This window comes from Camelus ferus, chromosome 3 (assembly GCF_009834535.1).
Source record: "Camelus ferus isolate YT-003-E chromosome 3, BCGSAC_Cfer_1.0, whole genome shotgun sequence".
Taxonomy (NCBI): domain Eukaryota; kingdom Metazoa; phylum Chordata; class Mammalia; order Artiodactyla; family Camelidae; genus Camelus; species Camelus ferus.
In genome coordinates, this window is record NC_045698.1 from 53,012,733 (window position 1) to 53,039,059 (window position 26,327).

Below are 26,327 nucleotides of genomic sequence, written 5' to 3' on the forward strand. Positions count from 1 at the left end.
TTCTTTGTAGTCGCGAGGAGAGGCAAGCTCGTGGTCCTACCACTCCACCATCTTGACCATCGTCCTCCAGGGTGAAATTTTGTTCAGACTTTACCTGATAAAGTTTGGAGGTAGGGCATGAGTCAATTTCTTTTATGAAATCTCAGGCATTAGGATGTATTAGCACCAGTCAAATGTGCTCTATTCTTTGATAACACTTGGTTTTGTTAACATAACTACTGAGCACTGTCAGCAGAAAGACTAGATTTTTTTCAGCCTTCTTAATTATGTTTTGTTTATCTCTCTGAGTTTTAGAAATTAAAAAAAATGCTGTCTAAATACTCTTAATTTAAAACAAATTTCAAAAGCTTGGAGATATGATGTCTCTGCCTTTAAAACCATTTTAAAGGTTTTTCTCCCCCCAGATCTCCATAATATGAGGAAGAGAAGTGGGTAACTATTTGACTAAGCCAAAGAGGCTTGCTTCATTTCATTAAATCAACTGTGAAGATTGAGTTGGTTGGCAATTTTTGAAAATTAAAAATAAATTTTAAAAGTTGTCACTTGAGAATTCTCTGGCATCTTGTGAGTGGGCCAGTTGTGACTATTCTGGAACTGATGGCTGCATCTGCAGATTATCCAGGTCCTGGCTTCTCCCGCAATCCCATCCCCAATGTGGTGGCTTATCTTTTATCTGTCACTTATTTTCTCCCTTCATTCTCTCCCTTCCTTCTTTCTTAATATTAATTGACCTCCCATTCCATGTCAGGAACTGTACTTATCATTGGGAATGAAAACAAAAATAAAAGATGGACTTATAGTTCTCCAAAATAATATAGCATTGCGGGAGCACAGTGTTCTGAGAAACAAGCCTTTTGGGAGGGAATGAAAAGGTGGAGAAGGTCTGGAAGGTATATCGAAAAGGTGAAGCTTGGGTGATTAAATTAGATGGACTTCTTCCAGCAAACAAGGGCAAGGAGGACAGTCTAGAGATGGAGAATGCCAAATGAAAAGGCACATAGGTGAGAGAGTCCAAGGAAAGGTGGGGCTTGTGTGAGAGGAGCCTGGAGACTTGGGGACAAGAGGCAGGGGCTGTAGAGGGAAGCAGAGGCTAAATCCTCAAGGGACTTCTCTCAAGGTAATTTCTCTCTCATTCTGTGGCTAGTGGATAGAATCAGGCAGATGGAAGCTCTTTTATTCTGTTACTTGTTAAGCTTCACAGCATAGATTATAGCTAGATTTATAACTAATAGCTACCATCTTCCCACATCACCCAGACATTTTCTAGTTGACTGTCACTCCTTGAGTTTTTTTAACCCTTGAAGGGTCATTAGAACCTCAAGTTCTCTTTAGTAGATAGTTTTCATCATTTGGTATGCTAGACTTCTGGCCTGGTGACACTCTTCACCTTTTGAGAGTCAGGCGCTGCAGGCACACCTGAAACCTTTTGGTGCAAATATGAGGAGGCTACTCAGATATGTTGGACCAGTTCAGCAAAAAGTCTGCTCTCTTAGAGGAAAGACAATATATGAAAATCGAGGACTTACTAAGGAGAAAGAATTAAATTCATAGTTTACTAAAACAAGTATGCTTTGAACTTAACAACTTACTAAGAAGTCCTTTCTCTTGCATAAAAAAATAAACTGTCTATTGCTTTCACACACAAGTCTCCTAATTGCTTATCATACATTATCCTATAGTCAACTTAAATGAAGCTCAAAGAAAATTTGAAGATTGATTTGCTAGTGAACATAGTATAATGAATCTCTACCAATCATACTAAATTCATAAGGAAATTGGAACTCACTGCTTGAAGTTCTTTTCTCAAATATCATATACTAAGAATATCTTAATTCTTTTCTTCAGGTTCAGTTAGCAGAATTTCTAGAAGATTTACAAGAAAAGTCCTTGAGGATTGAGGCTTTTGTTAGTGAGATAGAATCCTTTTTTAATACCATTGAGGTAAGTTACCTTATCATTTTTACTTTGACCTGGTTTGCTCATGGCATCAGAAGTAAATGATTCTAAGCTAAAAGGACCTGACTTGGGGTTTGTGTGTGCATATGTGGTTTGCCATTGTTGGTTTTGTTCCATTAAAAGTAAAGTCCTTAAGTCTTCTCTCAGTGTGTCATCAGTGAGACTACTTTCTGATTAAGGAAAAATGACTTGCCCTTGGAAACACATACACATTTATTGGGCATTTACTGTGATAGGGCAAATGATTTACATATTTTATTCAATTTAATCCTCACAATAACCATATGAAATAGGAGCTATTGTTTTATTGTTCCCATTTTATAGATAAGAAACTGAGACTTAAGAGTTAAGTATATTACCCATGGTCATAGTAAGTTGATAGAAAGTTGAGAGCCAAGATATGAATTCAGGTCTGAGTTCTGACTTGCCTGTCACTGGGTTAGCTCTGTAGAGGTGCTCTAACGCACTGCCCAGTGTTCCATGCCCAGGACAGATGAATGTCTCTCATGGTACCAGCTGTCTCTGATGAGTTCCTGCTGGCCTCTGCTCCCTCTGCAGTGAAGGAAGCAGGTAGCAATGCTCCATCCATACAGACACAGCCCAGGCATCCTTACTTATCAATCACAACTGGCAGCGGGCCCCTGCAGAAGGCTGTTAGACTGCTTCCCCACCACTAGGGTGACTCCATATCCTACTTTGCTTGTGAGAGTCTGTTTAACTCCTGTAGAAGATCAGTTAACAACTGCTGATTATTTTTAGTGTCATTCCCCAGCCCCACCAAAGTGTTCCTTTTACACAGTAAATAATATGATCACCTTATCACTAGTCCTCTCTTGAGGACAGCTAAGCATCTAAGTTTGTCCATGTGGGCAATAAAGTTTCTCTTGCTCTGGGGGAAGCTGCCCCTTCCCTGCAGATCACTTATGAAGGAAGCACCCTGTCCATTATCCTGGCTGTTCCCTCCCTTGCTCTGTGATTTTAGTGAGGTGTGAAAATGGCATTAAACCCTCTCTACTACCTGATGGTCATGGATCTTCATTCATCATCATGACACTTTCACATTTTATGTGGTAATGTGGGTGGGCAAGACTGCCGTACAAATTTTTGTGCATGTGTTTCATTAACGAAATCCTTCTTGATAGTCAACTTATAGTGAATTTTACTGCAAAGCTAGCTATGGTAAAGGGAGTTGGTGGGCTGGGCATTTAGACTGCATGTAATCTGTGGTTCTTTTAGGATGCCAGAGGTTAATTCTCTAAAAGGTATTTCTCTTAAACACACACACTTTTTGTTTCATTAAGAAGTGGGTTTTTTTGCTTGTTTTTTCTTGGTTGGTTGGGGTTTTTTTAGGAAAACTGTAGTAAAAATGAGAAAAAGCTAGAAGAACAGAATGAGGAAATGATGAAGAAGGTTTTAGCACAATATGACGAGAAAGCCCAGAGCTTTGAAGAAGTGAAAAAAAAGAAGATGGAGTTCCTGCACGACCAGATGGTCCACTTTCTGCAGAGCATGGATACTGCCAAGGACACCCTGGAGACCATCGTGAGGGAAGCCGAGGAGCTTGACGAGACCGTTTTCCTGACTGTAAGCACCACTTAAAACACACCAAGTCACCTTAAACCCACTCTGGCCCAAATCTTCCTTAAAAAATTCATCTTATAATATTCCCTAAGATCACATCTATCTCTGCGTAGAGTTTCTATAATTCTGATTTCAAAAAACCATTAGGGCATATCTCATGCTATTGGCAGCAACTAAAGGCCCAGCAAATCCTTAAAGCCATAATACCCAGATCCAGCTGAAGGATACAGAGAAGCCAGGCCACAGCATCACCTGCCCATTCTGTCACAGTGGATTGGTCACCTTCTAAGAGGGAGGGAGAGCAGCCTGAAAACTTTATTCATACCATGCTCCCTCTGAGTGGCCTGATCTCCAGAGCCTGTCCCTTCCACTCCACTCCCTAATCTGAAATGACCTCTCAGAGGGACCATTCACTCAGCCTCACCAAGTGGAGAGTAACATTCACATTCAGCTTGCAGAAGGATGACGTGATATGATACCTCTCTCGGGTGACGTGTTGGTTTTTTTACAAGAGTCTTCCTAGGGACCAGATTCCTTAAATCAAACAAGTACCTTGAGGACAGAGATTCCCTTGGGTGCTCCTCAGATGGCACACAGAAGCAGCTCTTTGCTTTTCTAATCCCCTAGAACCGTCCCTAGAATACTGGATCTCCAGGAAGCCAGGATTAACCAGGAGTAATGGAGATGTTTTCCCTGAGGGCAATTCCAAATCTAATTGTCAAACCAGAGGAAAACACTGTTCTATGTTAAGTGGTAACCTCCCTTTCCAAGCCCCTCAGTCCTCCTAGCCCTCAAATAAAGTCTGTAGAGAGAGCAAGGCAAGATGGGGCAATGTTAGGTTTTTGATTTGCCTTTAGGGATGCCTCCATTCAGGGGCAGTTTGGGTGAGGTGGGCATGGCATCCTCAAAGGAGGATGAAAATCATTCTGTTGTTTATGCTTAACTAAGGCGAGGCTTTAATATTTTAAAACTAGGCACCTTATGTGAAGTATAACATTAATGAAGTGCTTTGTGTTCCCTAAAAACCTTACCTTTGTCTGATAAGAATGTTTTCTTCTCTCTAGAATAAGTTGCAAAAAAGAAAACATTTTTTCCCTGATTCTAAGAATAATATATATCCATTTTAGAAAATTTGTAACATACAGAAAAGCGTAGAGAAGGTATCACCCAGAGATAACTACTGATTATATTTTTGCTGTATCTCTCACATTGAACAATTTTAAGTTATTTTTCTTGCTTCAGAGAATTCTATTCTGGAAGCTAAGGCATTTTTTAATGAATAAAGCAGCAGAGCATAAGCAACTTGTTTCTGGCCTGGTTGAGGATAGAGAGCAGAGCAGAACCGGAAACTGAAGCCACCATCCCAGACTCCCTGGCCCCCACCCCTTCTGAGCACTAATTTCTTTGCTGCCTGAGCTGAAGCCCCCAAAGAGAAACAGCCTTAGGGGTAGCTGAGGAGTCATGAGTTTAGAACATATATAATCTTAACCGTCTAGGTTGGTTTTTCTTTTTTTTTTTTTTGCTAATTAGTCTCTCTCTCTCTCTCTTTCTCTCTCTCTCTCTCCCTCCCTCTCTCTCCCTCTCTCCCTCTCTCCCTCTTTCTCTCATTCTCTCTCTCAATCCCCCATAAGTCGTTTGAGGAAATCAATGAAAGGTATATAAAACATGGCACAATGTAGTGGTGACTGAGAATAGCATGACTGTATGCTTTATTTTTAATATTTTCATGCTTTATAGAAAATGAGCTGCTGGTTAAAAAAAATACATACATTTAGTGAGCTACTGGATTTGCACTTTTAGACACAGTGCTTTTAAAAACTAAATGACAGCTTTGAAAGAAAATTGCATGTGCTTTAGTTAAATAGCAATTACCATAATGTAGATTTTTAACTGCTTCCTTGAGATGTGTTCTGTATTTCCAACCCAATCTAGACCAGACCATCTTTCCTGTCACTGCATACAGAACATTTGTGGATACTTAGACTTATTGGTTAAATATGAGTATTTGAAAGACTCATTCATGTCTGCCTTGAGTAATTTGATAACTTATGTAATCTTAATGGAATGTTCTCTCATTATCTCTTCAAAAGACAGGTATGCATTTATCCTCTCTTTCTGCTCAGTACACCCAAATGAATCTTCCTCTTTTGATTTTGTTTTGTTTTTGTTGTTTTTCACACTCAGTCTAAGAGAAAGTCTTCATTCATTTAAAAGGCAAAACATTCAACAAGAAATTGGGAAATGTTGTCTATAAAAACACATAACAGCAGACCTATGTTTATCTTCTGGAGCATCTGATAGTGAAATGCTCCTTCTGATCTGATCTGGTTCCCTTCTGCCCTTGAGGTCTTTCCTACTGATTGAGCCTGATTTTTTTTAAAATCATTTTTACCCCTTTAATGTAAGTTGCTAAAATTGTAAATATTATCTTCAGTTTATTTCATTCAATGCCAAATTGTGAAATAGCATAAAGTAAAATCAGAGATTTGTATTAAAATATAGAAAAATGGATTTACATTAGAAACCTGATTTTTTTTTTGTAGGTAGTGAAAATTGCACAGATGAATCCTGTTTACCTTTAAAAAAAATCTGTTCAACAGAATATTGCCAATAGGCTTTAAGAAAATAATTTGTATATTAATATTGGCTTTGATCAATAAGGATTTTATTACAGTGACTCTGTTATAAATAGAATTACCTAGGGAGCTTTAAAAAACGCTGATGCCTGAATCTGACATCCTGAGATTCTAGTTTAATTGGTGTGGGGTGTGGCCAGGGCATTTTTTAAGCTTGCTAGGTGATTTTAATGTGCAGGCAGGGTTGAGTACTTCTGGTTTATAACAACCTGTCCCCTGGCCCGGTGGTGCCCCCAGTTGGTCGCACCTGAAGTACCTGTGCCATTTATTAAACCAAAGCCCCACCCTAGATCTGCTACATGAGAATCCAGGATGGGACCAGGCAACTGCATGTTTACCAGTTCTCACACAGGAGTCAGAGGCACACCTGGCAGGTCTGGAAACTGATACCCAGGCCTTGCTCTTAGTTTTCTTTATGTTTTAAAAAAATTCAACATTTCTTCTAAGTACTATTGATGTTTATCTCACCACAAAAGTATATGGATATATAGTGCCATTCCATATGCACGAGACAGTGTAGAGGCATATTTGCTTATTTATTATATTTTTATCCACTCGTGGAAGATACTGATTGGCAGGAAAATTTGGTGAATGAAAATTTGCAAATGTGTTTACCCTTAAAAACGCTATAGTTTCAGATTTTTGCTTTTCTAAACATTAGAATATTAACTTGCTAATATGAATTGGCATCCATTTAATTCTAAATACCATTTCCTTGGTTTTGTACTTGAACTTGTTCATCTGCATGTCATTTTAATTAATTTTTAATTAATTATCCAATTAGCAATGAATTAATCTTTGCTTAAGCTGCATGTTGCCTAAAGGAGAGTACACTTGGGATAACTTTATTTTTCTGTAAAGAAAAAGGACAACAAAATTCAGGATTTGGCGAAGAAATACGAGCAATTAAAGAAAATCCTGTTAAACATGCACACATTTGATGAAGCTTGATTTTTTTCATTAAAAAGAAGTCTTTTATGTCCTCAAGACAATTTCTGCCTCCAAGTCTCAGTGTTCTTGGTGTTCCTTTCTATGAGAGGTGCTAATTACCTACGTTTTTTTCCTTGCCGCTTTTTCTCCCTCCCATCATATTATATCTCTAAAGGCAGTGCTTGTATATTAAATGATTTTTCTTGACACTGAAAATGCTTAAATTAAAGAATGCTGTCAAGCATATTTAGACTCAAAATTTGCATATTTTGAAAAACATATTTGCTTAGAAAATGCTGTTCTGTTAAGAGGATGCATTTTTCCCCCTCTGTTTTGTTCTTTTGTGTTATAATAATGAAGAAGAGAGTCACAATCATTGTGGAACTTATTCATAAAAAGATGTCCACTTGCCCCTACACACGCTGATGTTAAAGTTGAGCAGGTCAGGGCATAAAGGAAAACTCAAACATATCACGTGTTCTGTCTACAGCCAGAGCTTCTGTGCTACAAAAAGTCCTCCATTTAGTCAGTGACAAGTATTGAGAGGGCTTAAAATGTGCACTAATGACCCCTGTGTGTCCATTTTGAGTCTATTTTTCCACCCTCTGCACCCCCAAAGCTTTAATTAGGGCTCCTGTTGTCTTCCCTCACCTATAGCATCCTGGAGTCCTCCCAACCGACCTCACTACCTCTGTAGACTACTGGCTCTCATCCTCACCCAGACTTGTGCCAGGGCATTCTTTTTTAAGCTTCCCTTGTGTAAACAATTCTGTGGCTCTCCCTGCCTTAAGAAATAAAATGTAAACTCTTGGCAGGCTCTTCTCAGTCAAGCCAAAAATCACCTTTCTATTTCATCTCTGTCTCCATTTCCCAGTTCTCAAGGAGGCCCACTGTCCCCTCTGGCCCTTGAGTGTGTCATACTCTTTCACAACTCTGTGACTTTGTTCATGCTGTTTTTCTCTCTGCAACACCCATACTCTTCTTTTCTTCCCAGGAAACTCCTACTCATTCTTTAAGACTCAGCCTCAATGTCCCTTCCTCTTCGAAGCCCCTACTGGAACCATCTCTCCCAAATCAGATGATTAGTGAATTTTATTATTCCTAGCACAAGTAAATATTTAAAGACACTCTTTAAATATTTCAGTTATATTTTATAGTCTTTCTCCCTCACAGTGATAAAAAAAATTTCCCAGACCTAAGATCCTGACATTTTTCACCCAAATAAAACCTTGTCCTCTTATTCATTCAAAATATATTTATTAAAAGCCTACTATGTGCCAATACAGTAGTGAACCCAGCAAAGTCCTTTTTTTTTTGCATGTAGATTATGTTCAGGTAAAATAGACAGACCAAAACAAATAGGTTGTGATAAGTTTGAGGAAAAAATTGCAACAGAGTAAAGAATAGAGGGGAACCACATTGCTGTGTTAGTACCATACAGCTTCTCTGAGGAGCTGATGTTTGAAGAGAGACCTAAATTAAGTAAAGAAGGGTCTATGTAAGTATCCAGGAGAAGAAAATTCCAACAGCAGATGCATAGGCTTAGGGGTGGGTCTGTACTGCCCAAGTCGAAAAGTCCATGATTACAGAGCCAATGGAGCTCTGAGTGGTTGACTTATGGCTGGAAGATTCCAGTCCTCTGTGAGCGAAGTGCACAGAGGAGAGCTCCTAACCAAATTTTAGGCTCTTCATGCTAAAGATAAATGCTTTTGTGATCTCTCCTTCCCCCTTTCCGTCTTCAGATTCAATCTGGTTTTTTAAGTCCAGGTTTTACCTGGATACCAATGCTAAGAGTTAATGTTTATTGGCATCCCTCCCAAGAGGGTCTTGAGTATCAAAAGCTATTCATTTATGTACTGTGGCTTGTTTAGTCTTTTAAGAATGGATAGACTTTATCCTCCTTCACTGCTGTATCCTCAGTACCCAGAACAGTATTTGGCACATAGTAGGTGAACTTATTTTCTAACAGCTAAATGTATAATAGTGAGGGTTGAAAACAGCGAAGACGTCACACAGTGATTTGCAGAACCTTTATATTTTTAGGAAATAAAAATGATCATTAAAATGTAATCATTTTTAGGACTAACTTTATAGATGCAAAATTAAGGCTGTATAATTCGAGGGAATTGATTCAGATTTAAGGATCTAGGAATGGAGTTTCTCATATTACCAGTTGCACTAAAGAAGCCTAAGAATAGACTTTAGACATATATATCCAGATTTTGAAACAAATTTGAAACTTTTTGGATACATTGCCTCACAAAAACTACCAGCACCACCACCTTCATTTTGAACAATGTTTTAGCTTTCATTTTGTATGTTAATAATTTCTTGACTTATATAGACGTATTTTCCCTCGATAGGTTGCTTTCTGCAATGGAGAGCACTGCTTCTCTAGAGAAAATGCCTGCTGCGTTTTCACTTTTTGAACATTATGATGACAGCTCAGCAAGAAGTGACCAGATGTTAAAACAAGTGGCTGGTAGGAACTTTAATATATTAATTGCCTTGATGAGATTTGGCAGTTTTTCCTTCTTTGTTTTGTAAAGTTTCTGAATGTAAGGAGCTATAACTGGAAAAAGAAAAATCTCAGTTGTAAGAATTGAAAGCTAGAAAGCTAGATTCTGAAATAAAGAGTGAGACTAGTATACCATTTCAGTTATAAACTGCATCTCCATTTGAAGCTTTATGACTGTGCTGGGATATTGAGGAGGTGGGAGGAAGTAGCAATAGAATCAAAGGGTCTCCTCTTTTTTTCCTTTTAAAATAGGATTTTTCTCTCTCTGTCTTCTAGAGATTATTTGCTTCATGCCAGCAGCTAGGTATAGAAGGAAAAAGAAATAAAATATTTTCATATGTGTTGAACAGATTTTTCCTTATGAGTGTTTTTTCCCCTCTTCAGTTGAGCTCTTTTTCCTTTTTTCAAACTAAACAGATTAACTTAGAGAACTAACAGCGCAGCATCATGCTCTGTGGCCAGGAGCCTCCTACTCAGCTGTCAAAAGCATCCTGCCGGCTCTTCAAAATATTTTTTAATGTGCTATTTTAACAAACAAGACAATGAGATTCATTTAGATTTTTTCAAAGCTGCTGTATTTCAGTGAAGTAACCAAGTAATACTGTAAAATGTACTGAGATGCTCTCCTTAAAAGATGCTTTAGTCTTTCAAAGCCACCTTAAAGACAACTTCCGTTTTTAAATTGACAACTGTCATTCTTATAGGAAGTTTTAATTTAGTAACTAGTAAAAGCTACTGTTCTTTAAAAATACAAAAAAAAAAAAAAAAAGCAAAACAAAAAAACCCCCCAGACCCCACCAATCCTACATAAAATGAAAAATTCAGTCACTTATCCTAATGGATTTTCTCTAGAAATGTCTCAGAACAAAAGGGTATTTTCTTGTAATGTCTTTAAGAAGCATTTAAATAGAGAAGTGAATGCAAACCAGGAACTTCTGATTAACAGAGTAGCTTTTTTGCTTTAAAGGGATTTATTATATGCTGTTGTTCATTTGGAAGGGTATTCTTTTGAGTACCTGATAGACAATGAGAGGACATTTTATATATTTAGAGGTCGCAGAGTTAAACTGTCACAAAGTGTTAATGATTCATTCATAAACAGTGTGTGTGGCAGCCCCAATAGTTCCAGGCCACTATGGGGGGACGGATCTCTGAGGTATAAATGCCATGCATTGTGCATCTGCTTCACAGAATTGGAGCCCAGGGGTGTTGACTTGCTGCTAAATATTTCTTGTTCATTTTGCAACCAGTGACACCTGTCAGAGATAAAGTTCTCACCTGGTACCTGAAAAGTTAATCTGATCACTCTGTAAATAAACAGATATAATAAGGAAAGGATGTGAGTTTTCTAGTGAGAAACACAGCAACCCCCAGCAGTTCTTCCATGCTTGCGTGATGCCAGGCACGATAGAGACTGTTACCTAATTAGACTGTCATCTAATCCCACAACTCCAGGAGGTAGGTTCTGTTGTTATCCCCATCTGCCAGGTGAGGAAAGAGAGGGAGCAGAGTAATCTCTCTCAAATTGCCCTACATACACAGCTATTTGGGGTGCGTGCGGCAGGAGGAGTCTGGCTTCAGTCTTTGCATGCTACACTAGAGGTGAGGTACATCGCTGTGGAAGGAAGGATGACATCCATGGTCACTAATCCCTTGATTCTGGATCCTGAGAACTTTTTAGAAAACTGTGGTAAAATATGCATACCATAAAATTTACCACTCTAACCATTGTGAAGCCGCCATCCTTGTACAACTATCACCACTAATCCATCTCCAGAATTCTTTTCATCTTGCATAACTGAAACTCCGTATCTATTAAATAACAACTCCTCATTCCTTCCACCCCCAGCCTTTGGTAACTACCATTCTACTTTCTGTCTCTATGAATTTAACTACTCTAGGTACCTCCTACAAGTGGAATCGTGCAGTATTTGTCTTTTCGTGACTGACTGGCTTATCTCACTTAGCATAATGTCCTCAAGGTTCACCTGTGTTGTAGCATCTGTCAGACCTTCCTTAGTAAAGCTGGATAATATTCCATTGTATGGCTGTACCATTTTGCTTATCCATTCACCCACTGATGTGCTTTGGGTTCCTTTCACCTTTTGGCTACTGCGAATAAAGCTGCTCTCCTGAGAGCTCTTTTGAAAGCTAGGTTGAGTGGGAATCTGTGTCCCGCCACAGGTACTGAAGAGCAAGTTGATCTAATGCTTAGCTCGCTGAGCATGAGAGCTCTTTATGGGCACGCTCTGTCAGGCAGAGGGAATCCATGGGTGATTCCTCTACCCAATTCCTTAGCCTCTGGCAAAGAAGGCTTACAGTCATTTTCTGTTTATTGGCATTACTCCTACTCAAGTTTATTACCACAGAAGTGTAAATAGCGTTGTTAACGTGTAAAATCAGGGCCTCTGATGTTCTTCTGTCACACAGGAATTGTAAATCTAGCTGCTGTTAATAGATTACATCTATGGAATATTCATACTCCGTTTTTAATTTTAGAATACTCTGAAAAATAAAAGTGGCTCTTGTTTTTGAAAAAAGATGTTTTAATTTTAATGTTTTGGGGGGAAGGAGTCTATTTGATACAAAATTATTTCTAGCCTGCATGCTTTGCTTAATTCCCTGCAACTGCTTCTTCCTTAAAATTTGTTGATTTGGGGGGGGTCAATTAATGATTTTAAGTTATGTTACCTGAGAGAGAGAGATTCTTGAAATGATGTTACCATTTTTTTTTTAAAGCAGATATAGCTCAATGTATAATTCATAGAGAAAAAAGGAGCATTTTTGTTGTTCGTGCCTCAAAGAGTTCTCCAACACTGCTTCAAAGATGATTGACAATAGTCAGTCTGCTTGGCTCTTCAGTAAACCTGGGCCATGTGAAAACTTACTGAACTACATTTATCTGGATGGACTCCTTTAGAATGTGACAGTGATTTCCTGCTGGGAAGACAAACAGAAAAGTCAAAGATAGTATACGAGTCTCTGAACCATTCTCAGTCCTGGGGGAGGTGCTCTAACAGGCAGTCTTCCTGCCTTATGATGCAGTCTGCTGAGCATCTCCTCCCTCTGCAGTCCCTCTGTGATTTACCAGATGTTGCACCCATAGTTCAACTCCCATTTCAGGGGCTTCCACCTTCCTCCCTCCATTTTCTGTGCTCCTACAAAGGCCAGTTTGCTTTCTGAATATTAACACTGACTATGTGCCAGAGACTTTGCTGAACACTTAATATACATTCTCTTGCTTCTCACAACAGCCCTGGGAGGAAATGATATTATTATTGTTGTTTTCCCATTTCAAAGATGGGGGAACTGAGGGTGGGATAACACAGTGGGGGATCTAGCCACCCTAGGCCAGCCTCTCTGCTCCAGAGTCCATGAACTTGACCACTTATCCTGCTTCTCATTTTTCATAACTGTGTATTTCCTCATCTCTTTATCTCTTTATTGAATCTCAGTGTGTCTCTTTTTGCTCCTTTCTTTAGATCCATTTGTTTCTTCTGATTTCCACTTTCCTATTGAATTAACCTTTGTCTTCTTCCCCTTCAGTGTTGACTTTTAATAATGTAATCTCATAAAGTTTGGCCTAGATTATCCAGCAAGCTCATCTCTCAGGAAATTGTTGACTGGAAGATAATAGCCACAGAAATAAATTTAAAAACAGGACATCATTTCAACTATGGGAATAACCTTTTCCTCTAATTTGTAAAATATGTTTAATGCTTTTAAATCTCAAAAATTTTGGAGGAGAATTGCATAGGAGCTAGATTTATGGTGTCATATATACCATTAGTGTTCAATACGCACAATTGTAAATTTAAAAAATCTCTAGTAAAACACTTGAGAATATTGTTGTCTTTAAAAATCAGTGGATTTATAATGCCTTTAAAATTCAGAACAAATCTTATATATTAATCAGTTAGTAGAGTACTTTCCCCTATGTAATTTATACATTCTGTTTAAAAAAATACATAGGTATAGTTATGTTGGAAAGAGAAAATGGGATAGTAGTTTCAGATAGTGTATTTTGATATTTTATTCACGAAAGTCGTTTTCAGCTTGATGATATAGCAACTATAGCTAAAAGGGTTTCATTTGTCTCTATTTCAATATAGAGTCTATACTGATGTAGAAGGATACAACATTGGTTATCTATCAATGCATACTAAAATTTTTGTTTAGAAGGAAAACCAAATCATTTGATGTATCCTCTAACCTGTGTGAGTTTATTGTTCTAAATAGAGGACTACAGAAGAATATTATCAAGTGATCCCATCTGGAGGTCCATAGTTGTTTATTTCCATGTATATTATGCGCATTATGTATATATGCAGAGAAAACATTTTTGAGGGATACACAGTCGACTGTAACAGTGGTTGCCTACAAGAAATAGCCCTGGGGCTGGGGGTATTGGGAACAAGGTGTCCCTCCCAGTTTTACTCCATGCAATTCTGTATTGTTTGCATAATTTTCAAAAAGCACAAGTGACTTTTGCAAAAAAGAAAAGAAATCAATCAATAAAACAGCATTAGTTATAATAAATCTTGCTTATATTCCAGTTCCACAGCCTCCTAGATTAGAGCCTCAGGAACCAAATTCTGCTACTAGCACAACAATTGCAGTTTACTGGAGCATGAACAAGGAAGATGTCATTGACTCATTCCAGGTTTACTGCATGGAGGAGCCACAAGATGACCAAGAAGTAAACGGTAGGATTGCCAACACAAATATGGATGCATATGTACATTTCTACAACTTAATGTGTAGTATTTAAACATATAGATATTCTGATTCTTCCCACAAAGCATTTTAGCCACTTATAAAAAAACAACAACAAACCAACAATTATATAATGAAATAGCATATAAGCAAAATTTGGAAATCAAGATCAAGGAAAACAAAAATGCATAAATATCATCCTAATGGTCAACATGAATACTGTCATTGAAATTCAGATTTGGCTTGGAGCTGTCAGGATGACAGGAGCAATTAAGTGATTCTCATTTTTAGAAGGGAGCTAATATACCAAAATTTCAAAAACAAAGTTTCAATCAGAACTGAAGTCTAAAAGACAAGTATAAAGTGTACCTCTTTGTAGAGGAGAAATGAGCTGTATACAGGACAGTGTCCTCTACGGTAATTTTAAGGCAAATGCAGCAATGGATGCCATGGTTGGCATTTTCTCAGATTCACCTTTGATAAAAGCTATGAACAAACTATAAAGGTACATTCAGAGTTCATACTTCTCAAGGCATGAGAAGACTTTATGGTATGGTGTTCTGGTGTCCCAAATAACACAAAGATAGAGGTGAATGTGTTTAGGAGGCTAAATGGATGGCACGTCTTATAGTTGAGCCTCAGTAAACATCTCTCTACATGTTCACTAGGACCTCTGATAGGACCTAGAAGCCAGGCAGTCTGAGGTTGTACTTTCTGATAAAACAGCTGGGACTGCTGGCATTCTGTGTTGCTTGTTGAAGACAAATGCATATATTTTGGAAACCAGATGAGCATGTGACAGGATTGACATGCCATAGGAACCCAATGTGTAACAAGGAATGAATTATAATGTATTTCACTGTTACCAATAGTTAAGTCTTTTGAGGGGTCATGTGATACCTATTTAAATTGGAAAAAAGTGAGAAAGTAACCATTGGCGTATTGTAAATTTGGCTAAGTTTGTCTATAAGAACTCCTATCTTATTGGGGACCTATTATCATATACCTGTCACAACACAAGGAAAGTGGTATTATCCTCATTTGCAAATGAGAAAACTGATGTGAGGTTAAGTAATTTGCCCAAGGCCACGCAATGTACATGTGACTGGGGCAGATTTTAAATATAGATCCTTCAGACTCCAAAGCTTATGTTTTTATTTGCTTGACTCTGTATTTATTTTGTTATACCACACTTCACCTCCTTGTATATCCAATTGTATCATGGAACTTCATGGCTCTCCAACATTCCTCTTAACAACTGTTTATTTCCTGGAGTACTTTTTTTAAGTGCTTCACTTCCGCCTTTCATCCCTCAAACACTTACCTGTCCTTGTCTCTTTCATTCAATGCCTTGAACTCTGCTGATGCCAGTTAGTAAATCTGATGATCTAGACTGTGACACCATGCTGTGTGTAATAGGACTCCGGTTAACATATGTTATGTCTATTGTTAAAAGGAGTACCAGGGTAGCAGGACTTAGCCTAAAAGGGTGATTCCATTGAAAACTTCAGTCACAGTTTCTAGGCTCTGCGGGAAGTGTTTTTCAGTTAATGTCTTTATGACATTATTTAAACCAAACTTTTTGTCCAGGAAGTATAGCTCATTGGGAAAGAGAGATAAAATTGAAAGAACATGCTGTGTTGAAGATCTCCTAAATTTACTTTTAAAGGAAGCAATCTGATTTCTTAACTGGAGGGGTTCTGAAGATGTGACATCCTAGAGTAATAAGAGAGGATAACTGGAATTACCATAGGCTAATTTAGAAAAGAAAATTGTTCTTTTAAAAGGAGAGAAAATTTCAGTAAGAATAATCAAATTGGCCCAAGGGAGCAGTTATTTAGAATGTTATTGAGTAATATTTACTACTAAAATATTGAAAGTAAAATAACAAGTAATTTTAGGAAATGTCTTGGCTGAACAAAGTTATTTCTTAGAATAGTTTATGACCTATCAAAAGTGTTTAAGTACTTCTATAAATTATGGAAATCTCTATTTCAAAGAATTATGGAATTTATGAGAAGGAACCAGAATTTGAAACTCTGAAAATCCTACTGAATACTAAAATGGTTTACTAATCTGTAAAGATGTTTTATAATATCATAAGTTGTCCTCATTTTATTACACACTTTCCTGAAATATTGGCATTGCTTCTTAAGAATTTTCTTGAGAATGTAGTACTGATATTTAAGCTAATATAAACTATGCAATTTTAGTATTTGCTATTGAAATAAATTAACTGTGATATATGAAGCTTAGAATCTGAAGTAATACTAAGTCATTCTGAATATCTCTCTTCAGAATGCCTTTGCTTTCTTAAGTATTCTGAAGTGCTCCTGTCACTTAGTGATAGCTGTAAGTCTGTCATTTTGGGTTTCCCACTGAAAAAAGTCATAGACAAGTTTTTGCAATAACTGTAACTTACAGTAAACTTAGGAAGATACCCTTGAGTTTACAGTTGTGTTTTATGCTAGACTTGGTGGAAGAATACAGAGTGACAGTGAAGGAAAGCTACTGCATTTTTGAAGATTTAGAACCTGACCGATGCTATCAAGTGTGGGTAATGGCTGTGAATTTCACTGGATGTAGCCTGCCCAGCGAAAGGGCAGTTTTTAGAACAGGTAAGGAGATGTTAAGGGGGTATTAGGAGGCAATACTCAATTTTTCACAGACTATTTATTAAGATCAATGAATAAGCATTTGTTAAGCACCTATTGCATGCTGGGTGGTGTGCAGTGCTAAGTCTACAACAATGAATGACTGGGTTCCTGTTCTCAAAAAGCTCATATTCAAGTAGGGGAAATACTGAAGAGAAGACTATTAAAAATTGGGGTAAGAACTGTGATTCAGTTATGCATAGGTTATTATGAGAACACTCCAGAGGGGTGCCTGAGACAGGTGGGGGTAGGGGCAGGATCAGAAATGCCTCCTGAGAACTGATGTCTGAACGAAATTCTTTGAAGGATTGGTAGGAAGTAACGTGTTAAAGGAGTGCATTCCACTTCAAGAAGACACATGTGCACAGGCATCAAGGTAAGAGAGTGTGGAGGTGCAGGACATAACAAGAATTTTGGTATTATTTTTTGACTTAAAAACAAGGAGAGGAAAGACATGAGGTGAGAAAGGCTAGTACATAGAGTTCATATTTGCTAAGGTAAGAAGCTCAGTCTTCCTCGCATGGGTGTTAGGAGCCCCAGAAAGGCTTTTCAGCGAGGCTGTTCAGCTGGGAATGCATTCCCACAATGGAATCTTTTCACAGGAGCTGAAGCAGGTATAGCATGAGCCAAGTCTGCATTGCCTTTAAGATAATCATAACTATCTTAGGGGAAGAAATTACTATCCCATCATTTTACCCTTTCTTCTTGCCTTTTAAAACAAATATTTATTGAGCACTTATGGAAGGCAAGATCATGGCTAGCTTTTGTGTAAAGGGAGGGGGACAAGAATCTTCATTTTTATTTGCTTGTATATGTGTAAAGAAACTGGTAAGATTTACAGGATGCTAATATTAGAGGTGATTTGGGGATGGGTGAAAACTGGGCAATTTGGAAGGCAGGATGAGAGGGAGACTTTTCACTATATACATTTTTATACCTTTTGGGTTTTCAACCCAGAATGTATTTTTTCATCAAAAATTAAGACAAAATCATGCCCAAGCATCCTTTCTAGCATACCAGGGAAGCAGAACTGGCACCGATTGCTCCATAGTTCACTTGGTTCTTTCTCTCTCTGCAGCGCCCTCCACCCCTGTGATCCATGCGGAGGACTGTACTGTGTGTTGGAACACGGCCACCATCAGATGGCGGCCTGCCAACCCCGAGGCCACTGAGACCTACACTTTGGAGTACTGCAGACAACACTCTCCCGAGGGCGAGGGCCTCAGGTAAGGATCCCTCTCTGTGGGGAGAGCCTGGGGTGCCAAAAACCCAGCTCTGGGCTCTACACTAACCTCTAAGCTTATGCTCACAGAGGGAGAAAATCTTCTTAAAATCCTGCTGAGCTAATTAAGCTGTTGATTTGCAATTCCATCATTATTCATCAATGAACTCCAAATTTGTAATAAAACACATGCTACAATGCAGAATCATAACTCCCTTGTAAGAAAAATGTATGTGAATTTTAATAAGAAAGAACATTCTTTGAGGTATATTTAACTTGAGTCATTAGACAGCATATATGCATATTTTATGTGCTTTTAGTAATTACATCAGAATGGGTAACACCTAACTCAGAAAACTAATAGTGAGCTTGTATGTAATGTAAATTTGAAAGTCTCTGTGATGTATTGGTAATATAAAGGAGCTAATTACATATATATTGTCACAGAGACATGCTTGCCTCTTCAGGAACATGAAGGATCTAGAGACTTTTCCAGGAAAAAAGAAATGTAAAGCTCTCCCACTAAAATTACGAACTTCAAATTTGTCAATAAAGGGCTATATATCCAGGGGGCATTTGGTAAATGTTAATTCCTTTACTGTGGTATTTTCTTAACCTCCAATTTATGGCAATGGGGCAACTTCATGTCCCATGATGAATATTCAGATCATTATTATTAATATTCATATTTTGATAAAGACTTTTTTAAACCAAATTTACTGAGATAAACTGTTTTGGCAGGATATGGAACTTGGAAATAATGGTATGAAATGAGACAGCTTTTTAATAAAGTGTATTATTTAAGCTCTTGATTATCTTCATGATCAATCAACAGCTATTTATTTAGTTATGATGTGAAGTTTCATACGACTGAGCGATAATTATAGTCTCTTTCAAGCATGTGAAGACAGGCTTCACAAAATAATGATCAAAGAAGGAATTAATGTTGAGTGGGGTATGTATGGTTGGGATGTAGGCATTCCAGCAGAAGTGGAAATGTGGTAAATGTACAAGAAACAATGCTCTGTTAAGTGCTGGAAGGCAGGCTTCAATGATTAGCAGGTAGCTGAGAGGTTAACTTAGAGACAGACGGAGGAAAAGAGATGAAAGGAAGAGGGAGAGGGAGGGGGACTAAGATGGAGATACACAGAGAGAGATTATAACTGGCTTCTGTTGAGCATTTACTCTATGCCAAGTCACAGTCCTAAATGCCTTGTATGCGTGGCCTTGTTAAATCCTCACACAAAGTCTGGGAGAAAACAGACGCTTGGAGAGGCTACTCAGCGAGTGAGTGGCAATCAGGATTCAATCCTTGTTTTGTTTGATTTTGAAGTCCAAGCTGCTAACCGCTATTTAATATCACTTATGGGAGTCGGGGACCTTCTCTATAAAAACCTCTTGATGCTTTGAGAGCATTTTGTCAGGAGTGCCTGAGTCCCAGGCCAGTCTCTCCCATCACTCTCCACCATCAGTGAGGAAAGCCCAGTTCTTTCTGGGGCAAGATCAGACTGTTAAGGGGTGCTCGGTAATGACTCATCCTTGTCGTGGCATCGGTCTCCAGCTGGCATTTGCATGAATAATATCAACACAGCTGGATTCTTAAATCAGCAGAAAGCTGGAAACCCTGAGAGCTAATAGCCGTCTCACTGCAGGAACTGTGATGTCATCTCATAAATGTAGCTACAGGGAGAAGGGAAAGTGGGGATGGACGGGGGAAGGGTATCCTTTGAGGGCCTTCGGCACGCCAGGACCTACACTAAATCTCATCTAAACCTCTCAACAATTCTAGGAGAGAAGTCATGATCTCCATTAAATGAGACTCAGGCAGGTTAAATAATTCGGCCAAGGTATTAAATGATGGAGTGAGAGTTTGGAGTCAGGATGCAAACTCAGGTTTGTCTTATTCTTTCCACTAGTTCTAAAATGTGTGTCATTACATAGTCTGAGTTAGCATACCTTAACAGCCTGGCAACTGGGAGTTATTGTGTATCTTACCTTCCTTTGTCATGTGAGAAACATCGATGTAAAGAGAGAATGCAATACCATTCAAACTCCCTTTCATTAATGTTGTTCCTTTCTCTCGTCATCCTGGGGCCCTCAAAAAAAGTCTGTTTGATATCAACAATGAACAACGCATTCCAAGCGAATCCTTCATCAAAGCCAGAGAAATCAATGACAGTTTCATTTGTAGGGGAAAAATGGCCATCCACCAATTTCATTAAAACAAAAGTTGAGCTGATTTAAAATATAAGACTTGTCATTAGTTTGTTCCATTTGAGACTTTGCCAGTGGGTTCATTTTTATTTTTCTTGCCAAAGGAGAGCATCTGAGAGTCTGGATAAGGAGAAAGTTGATAGTAGTTATGGAACAATATAAGAATCCTTTGTTATTGAATGGATAGGGTCCAGCAAATTTAGAAGTGAAGAGAAATTCCACATGCAGAGCCTTGTTGATAGTTTGGGGCTGTGTTGGAGACGGAGCTCTTTTCCAATTAAGTGCTAAAAGACCCCTCAGTGCCAGGAGGTAGAATGGTATGTTCAGTCCACAGCCCAGGGATGATTCTAGGCTCTCTGGATCCCTGCTGAATCTCACAATAGATGACTTTTTGAAGCAAGCACAATGTTGCTGGCCACAAATCACTACCCTGTTCATGTGAAAAGTCTACTGTTGATGCACCACATCAGAGTCATCCCTCGTCAGTACAAGAAGCCTCAATACTTTGTACCTCAGGTTGGCATCAACAGCCTGTGAAATAATTCATCCTTAATTTCAGAGGCCCAGAGCTGCAAAACTCATTTGTATCTCTTTTGGTTCTCCAGTTGAAGAGTTCGGGAGGAAAGGAAAATTCTCCTCTTCTGGAGTTGCCATGTGTCTTAAGTTTTTTGACCATCTGCTTCTTACAACCAACTTTAAAACATTCCTTACAGTGTCTGGTGGTTCAAAATGCTAAAACAAACAAAAAAAAAATTAACTGTTTAACTATAATCTATGTTGCCCAATCTCTAAGATGCCAACTGGAGACAGTGAGTCAGACAGTAGAACTGATAAACAAAGAACCTCAAAACTTGATCCCCTCTAGTCAACAAAGGCAAAGGATCCCTACTTTTCCATTTTATTAGAGCCACATCCTTCACCTTGGTTTTCTGCATACCAGTGCATAATTAAAGTTATTTTGTTTCTTGGAAACAACAGCAAGCCAAGGATTGTCTGATCCCACTCACTTGCTGGCTCCATGAAGAGATTATTATGTAAAGTTGCAGCCTCAGTGTCTGAAACAGTGTCTGGCATATTGTAGCTACTCAATATGTATGTGTTACCTGAATGGGTACATACCATTAGCAGTGAACATATAATACTGATACGAAGAAGAAAAGTTAGGCCAGCTTTGAGGATAATCTGTTATTCAAAATGGGAAAAAAATAAACAGTGCCAACAAAGTAAAGAAGAATGGTGAATGGGTTAATTTTAGTGCTTAGATACTTAACTAGGAGATAGGACTAGTCCAACCTGTGGGATGGAAATCTTTTCACGAATCACTTATGGAGAAGGACACTTGTAATCTTGTTTATCCATTGGTTACATAACCTTTACATACGTTCTAGGTTTTATGCAAAACCCCTATGCTAAGCCAGATGCAAAAAAACAAAAACAAAACAAAACAAGAAAACCCAACAGAAAACTGGGTAAAGACAGGAACCTTATCTCTGCAGCTGTTTATTAGAGGTCTGTTTAATGAGTGAATGAATGGATGAATGACGGCGTTAGCCAATCTCCTTTCACCCTTGCCAACTGCAAGTCATTTAACTGGCTGGAGTCTCCAGCAAAGGAGAGGTGGAGAAATAAACAGAACTAAGAACTAAATGAATTTACGTTTCTTTCTCACCCCCAATCCCTGAAAAGACAGACAGCCTTAAAAGCTCTGGTCTAGAGTAGGAAGAGAAGTTGAAAGGAAATGAAAAGGGAGAAAAGGATGAGTAATATGAAATCGCGCGCGCACACACATGCGCGCACGCGCACGCGCACACACACACAACACGGAGGGCATTGATTACCCTTTAGATTAGGGAATCTAAGTTTGGTTGCCAGAACAGAAACACATCCATCTTCACTATTGCATTCATTCTCCCAGTGTGATGACTTATAGAAATTCCAATTTAAGACCAGAGGTGCTGGTTGAACTCTTAGAGTAGGTGTTTGAATGGAATGAGCCTACTGTGCTCCTGCGTTCCCTGACGTGGTGTCTGAAATAGCAGAGCAATTGCCTCCACTCCCCATAATCCTCACAGAAAGCACATTTGCATATTTTCGTGTGTGGGCACAGCGGCTGTGTCCCAGCAGTCGGCCCCTGTTGGGACTGGGGGTGGGCGGGAGTGACAATCCCCGGCTTGTGTGCGGGGGCTGAGGGAGCTCCTACTCACCCTTTCCTGTTTTTCTTTGAATGCTCTCCTCAGGTTGGGTGGGCTCAAAACACTTGCAAAAATTTTCCACCGCTCGCTGTTTCCTCAGCTGTTCTGCCTCTCCTGTGTGGAGAGAAGTCAGCAGAATTGTGGGTGGAGGAGGGAAAACTGAGAGAAATATAGTACAGGGATTAGCTGTGTGGGCTGTGCAGAAAGAAGCTGTGTGCTGAGTGACAAATCTGTGAGACTCAATGCCGCAGAATTAGTTGGTGGTGAACTTCCTGCTCCCCAGCCCCTGCTTCCGGGGCGCCAGCTCTGGGAACATCCCCGGGAAGGGTTGGGCTCTGGGTGCTGGACCTACGAGCTCATGTTCCTCCTGCTTCTAGCTTTGGGGCCACACGTGGGGAGGGGGCCAGGACCAGAATTGTCTGTCACAGCTGGATATTCCAGCTGGGGACACCTCCCTCTTTGTCTATATAATAAAGACAAATAAGGGTGAATTTCCTCACGAATTTAGTGCCTGAGCAGGAAATGAAGAATCGCAGCATTTTTTTTTCTTTTTAAAAAAGTTTTTACTAAGCTTTTCCACTGGATTGATGATGGCTAATCACACAGTCAAGGGCAACTGATTTGACCTTCTCCACACCCGTAGGTAAAGGAGGCAGTCATTCCTGCCTCATGCTTGCTTTACAGGATGACAGGAGGGCCACTCACTGACATGATTGGGCCAAAGTTCATTGAGTAATTAAGAGCTAAGAGCCAATCTTTATATGGTATTGTTTTCCTGACCTAGGTTGTAATACCCCTCCCTCTGCAGGGAGCCTTTGGGAGAGTGAGTGCTGAGAAGATAATCCACCCCCAGCCCCCGCCCCAGAATTCTTGGCATTTAGCTTTTCCTAAATGAAATCTTTCTTCCCAGATGAATCTGATTTAAATTTGATCATTTAAAAATCCTATACACCTCCTGACTGTGTAGTAAAACCTCAGTCAATGGAAAACCAATCTGTTCCTTCACTTCTAACTTATGTTCTGTCAATTTCCAAAAGTATTCAAGTTGTTCACAATAGAAGACCCAGGCATAATAGAACTACCCAAAACAGCCTTGTAAGAGCAAGAGGCAGACAATGTAGGGGTGAGGAGATTATATCAGAAATCACGGGTTAAGAACAGTACCTCAATGGAACATAAAATTTGAATCTGAACTTCCTGGCAACTAAGGTGAAAACAGGAGAGGGGGAGAGACCAAGAGGGAGAAAAAAAGAGATTACATAACTCATCTTTTTTTTTAAAAGGAAGCACAGCATTTCACTAAGAGAGACAATTATATTTCTTGACATTCAGTTCTAAGATGAATTTTTCATGTAGATCTTTATATAAGGGCTATTGAACAAGATAATAGTGATTGTCTTTAAGAGCAGTTTTACAGCAGATGCAAAAACATTTCCTATGTAACTGGTTTTAAAATGGGATCTGAAAGCTTATGTTAAATGTTAAATCACCATTCTCTTTGGGCAGTTCTATGGGCCCTCAAGTAATTGTCCACCTATGTGACCTTGGAGTGGAAAAGGAGAGCTTAGAGAATCCACAAGAATGAATGTTACTAGGCTCCTGGGATTCTCTGCCTGAAGTATAAATGGTATCATTCAGGCTTTGGAGGGTAACTATAGAGAAAACAAAAATCCAGGATCCTTCTGCTGGAATCCTTTGGCTCTCTTTGATTTTGTGAGAGATTCTAATTACAGGAAAACCCAAGTTCCCTGGTCAGTAGGATTCAGTCCTCATGCGATGTTTCTACACTATTGTGAACTAATAGTGATGTTTGGTTAGCCCTGACTCTCATAATATCCTTATTTATCAAAAGAAAAATAGTCCTGTTCAAAAAATTTTATTTACCAAGTTTTTTAAACAACAAAAGTCAATATATAAAGAATTTTCTTCTTAATCCTGATTTAACAAAAAAATTTCATTTTAAACAAAAAGTTCCATGTTTACGGTTAAAGTTTTCAAGGCTTCTAACAGCTAGAACTATTTAGTTAGTTGTTCTTATATTTAATGTTGTTATGTTCTCATGATTTTTCTTCTTTTTCCTGTTTCTCCTTGCCACCTCACCTCACCCCAGGCTATCTTATGATTGTTTTTCGAACCTAACAGATCATTAAAAAAAACAACTGGGTTGCTCGTTCAAGTTTAGATTTACAGGCCCCTCTTAAGAGTTTCCAATTCAGAAGATCCAATGTGCCCAGGCAGGGATGGTAAATACTACTTTACTGGCTGGTCCCCAGAGGGCCCAGCAGTGTGTTCTGGTTAAATGGTGCTGACTGACTGGCTGAATGTTGGTGCTGCCAACAGTAAGAGCCCACTGTGTTTTTAAAAAACAATTCATACTTAGCCATCTGTTGTGCACTGCAGTGACAGCACCATCCGTAGGCTGCTTCCAGGAGTCATGGCACTGGATTCCTCCATATTGTTTGTACACATGCCGCCTCCTTTTCCTGTTAGAACACATGCTTAGATCCAGGTATTAGACACAGCAGTGCGGAGGACAGCCACTTATCATGGTTACCAGCTCCTCAGTCTACCTTGAGCACCTGGACACCCCTTCCTTCCATCCAACACAAACTGGCGAATTATCAAATTTCTAGAGAAGCTACTTTACAAAGTTCAAACTCATGTGCATTTGGCAAACACATTCAACCAACTCCTGAACTTGTAATATAGCTTTAAAAGTAAACTGTTTAATTAATCTTGGATAGATAATATAGACATAGGGTACAAATTCAAAAGACACAAAAGGGAATACAGTGAAAATAAAATCTCCTTTCTACCTATCTACTTCACCTACTCAACTCTTCTCCCCAGAGGCAATTATTGTTACCTGATTCATACTTATCTTTTTAGGTAGTCTGTGCGTATATAGCATCTATATTTTTTCACAAATGGTAGCATACTATATATATTTCTACCACCTTACTTTTCTTGTTTAAAAATATTTCTTGATGTCTCATATCAGTCAGTTCCATAGATCAATGGAACTGTATCTATTTTAAAAAACCATTCCATTATATTCTAAGAATATAATTAAATTATTTGACCAATCGAGAGGCACTTAAGTTGTTTCCACTCTCACAGAGTGCTGCCGAAAAACACTTACGCATGTATCATTTCACACATATGCAAGAATATCTGTAAGATAAATTCCTAGAAGTACAATAACTGGTTAAAAAGTATGTACATTTAAAATTTTGATAGACAGTACCAAACTGTCTCCATAAAGGCTGTAGCTGTTTACACGCTGTCAGGCAGCATGTAAGAGTACTTGGTTCTTCATACCCTTGCCTACACATCTGTAATAAAACTTCATCTTTGACAGAATGATAAGTAGAAAATGAAATCTTATTATAGTTGAATTGTGCATTTCTATTATTAGGTTGAACATCTTTTTGTATGTTTCAGAGCCGTGTACTTCCTTTTCTATGAACTGTTCATTTCCTTTACCCATTTTTCCTGTTAGATTTTAGAATTTTTTCTTATTGAGTTGTAGAAGCTCTTTGTTTTTCAAAGAACATTAGCCCTCATCTATGATATGAGTTGCAATTTATAATTTTTTTATTTATTTTTTTTAATTGAGGTATAGTTGATTTACAATGTTGTGTTAGTTTCTGGTATACAGCATAGTGATTTGGTCATACATATATATACTTTTTTTCATATTCTTTT

The 26,327-nt window shown here is 38.6% G+C and overlaps 1 protein-coding gene across 2 annotated transcripts in view; it reads left to right on the forward strand.

The window, feature by feature from the left end:
- Positions 1 to 26,327, forward strand: part of CMYA5 (cardiomyopathy associated 5) — an 86,220-nt gene that overhangs the window by 45,604 nt on the left and 14,289 nt on the right. The window contains exons 3-9 of one of the 2 annotated variants that reach the window (XM_032475067.1): positions 1,846 to 1,941; positions 3,307 to 3,540; positions 5,169 to 5,191; positions 9,467 to 9,585; positions 14,178 to 14,327; positions 16,809 to 16,955; positions 18,070 to 18,217. In XM_032475067.1, coding sequence (XP_032330958.1) covers positions 1,846 to 1,941; positions 3,307 to 3,540; positions 5,169 to 5,191; positions 9,467 to 9,585; positions 14,178 to 14,327; positions 16,809 to 16,955; positions 18,070 to 18,217 — 917 coding nt within the window. Of the gene's footprint in view, positions 1 to 1,845; positions 1,942 to 3,306; positions 3,541 to 5,168; positions 5,192 to 9,466; positions 9,586 to 14,177; positions 14,328 to 16,808; positions 16,956 to 18,069; positions 18,218 to 26,327 lie in introns of those variants that run through there. The other variant, XR_004317962.1, reaches the window with a different exon arrangement.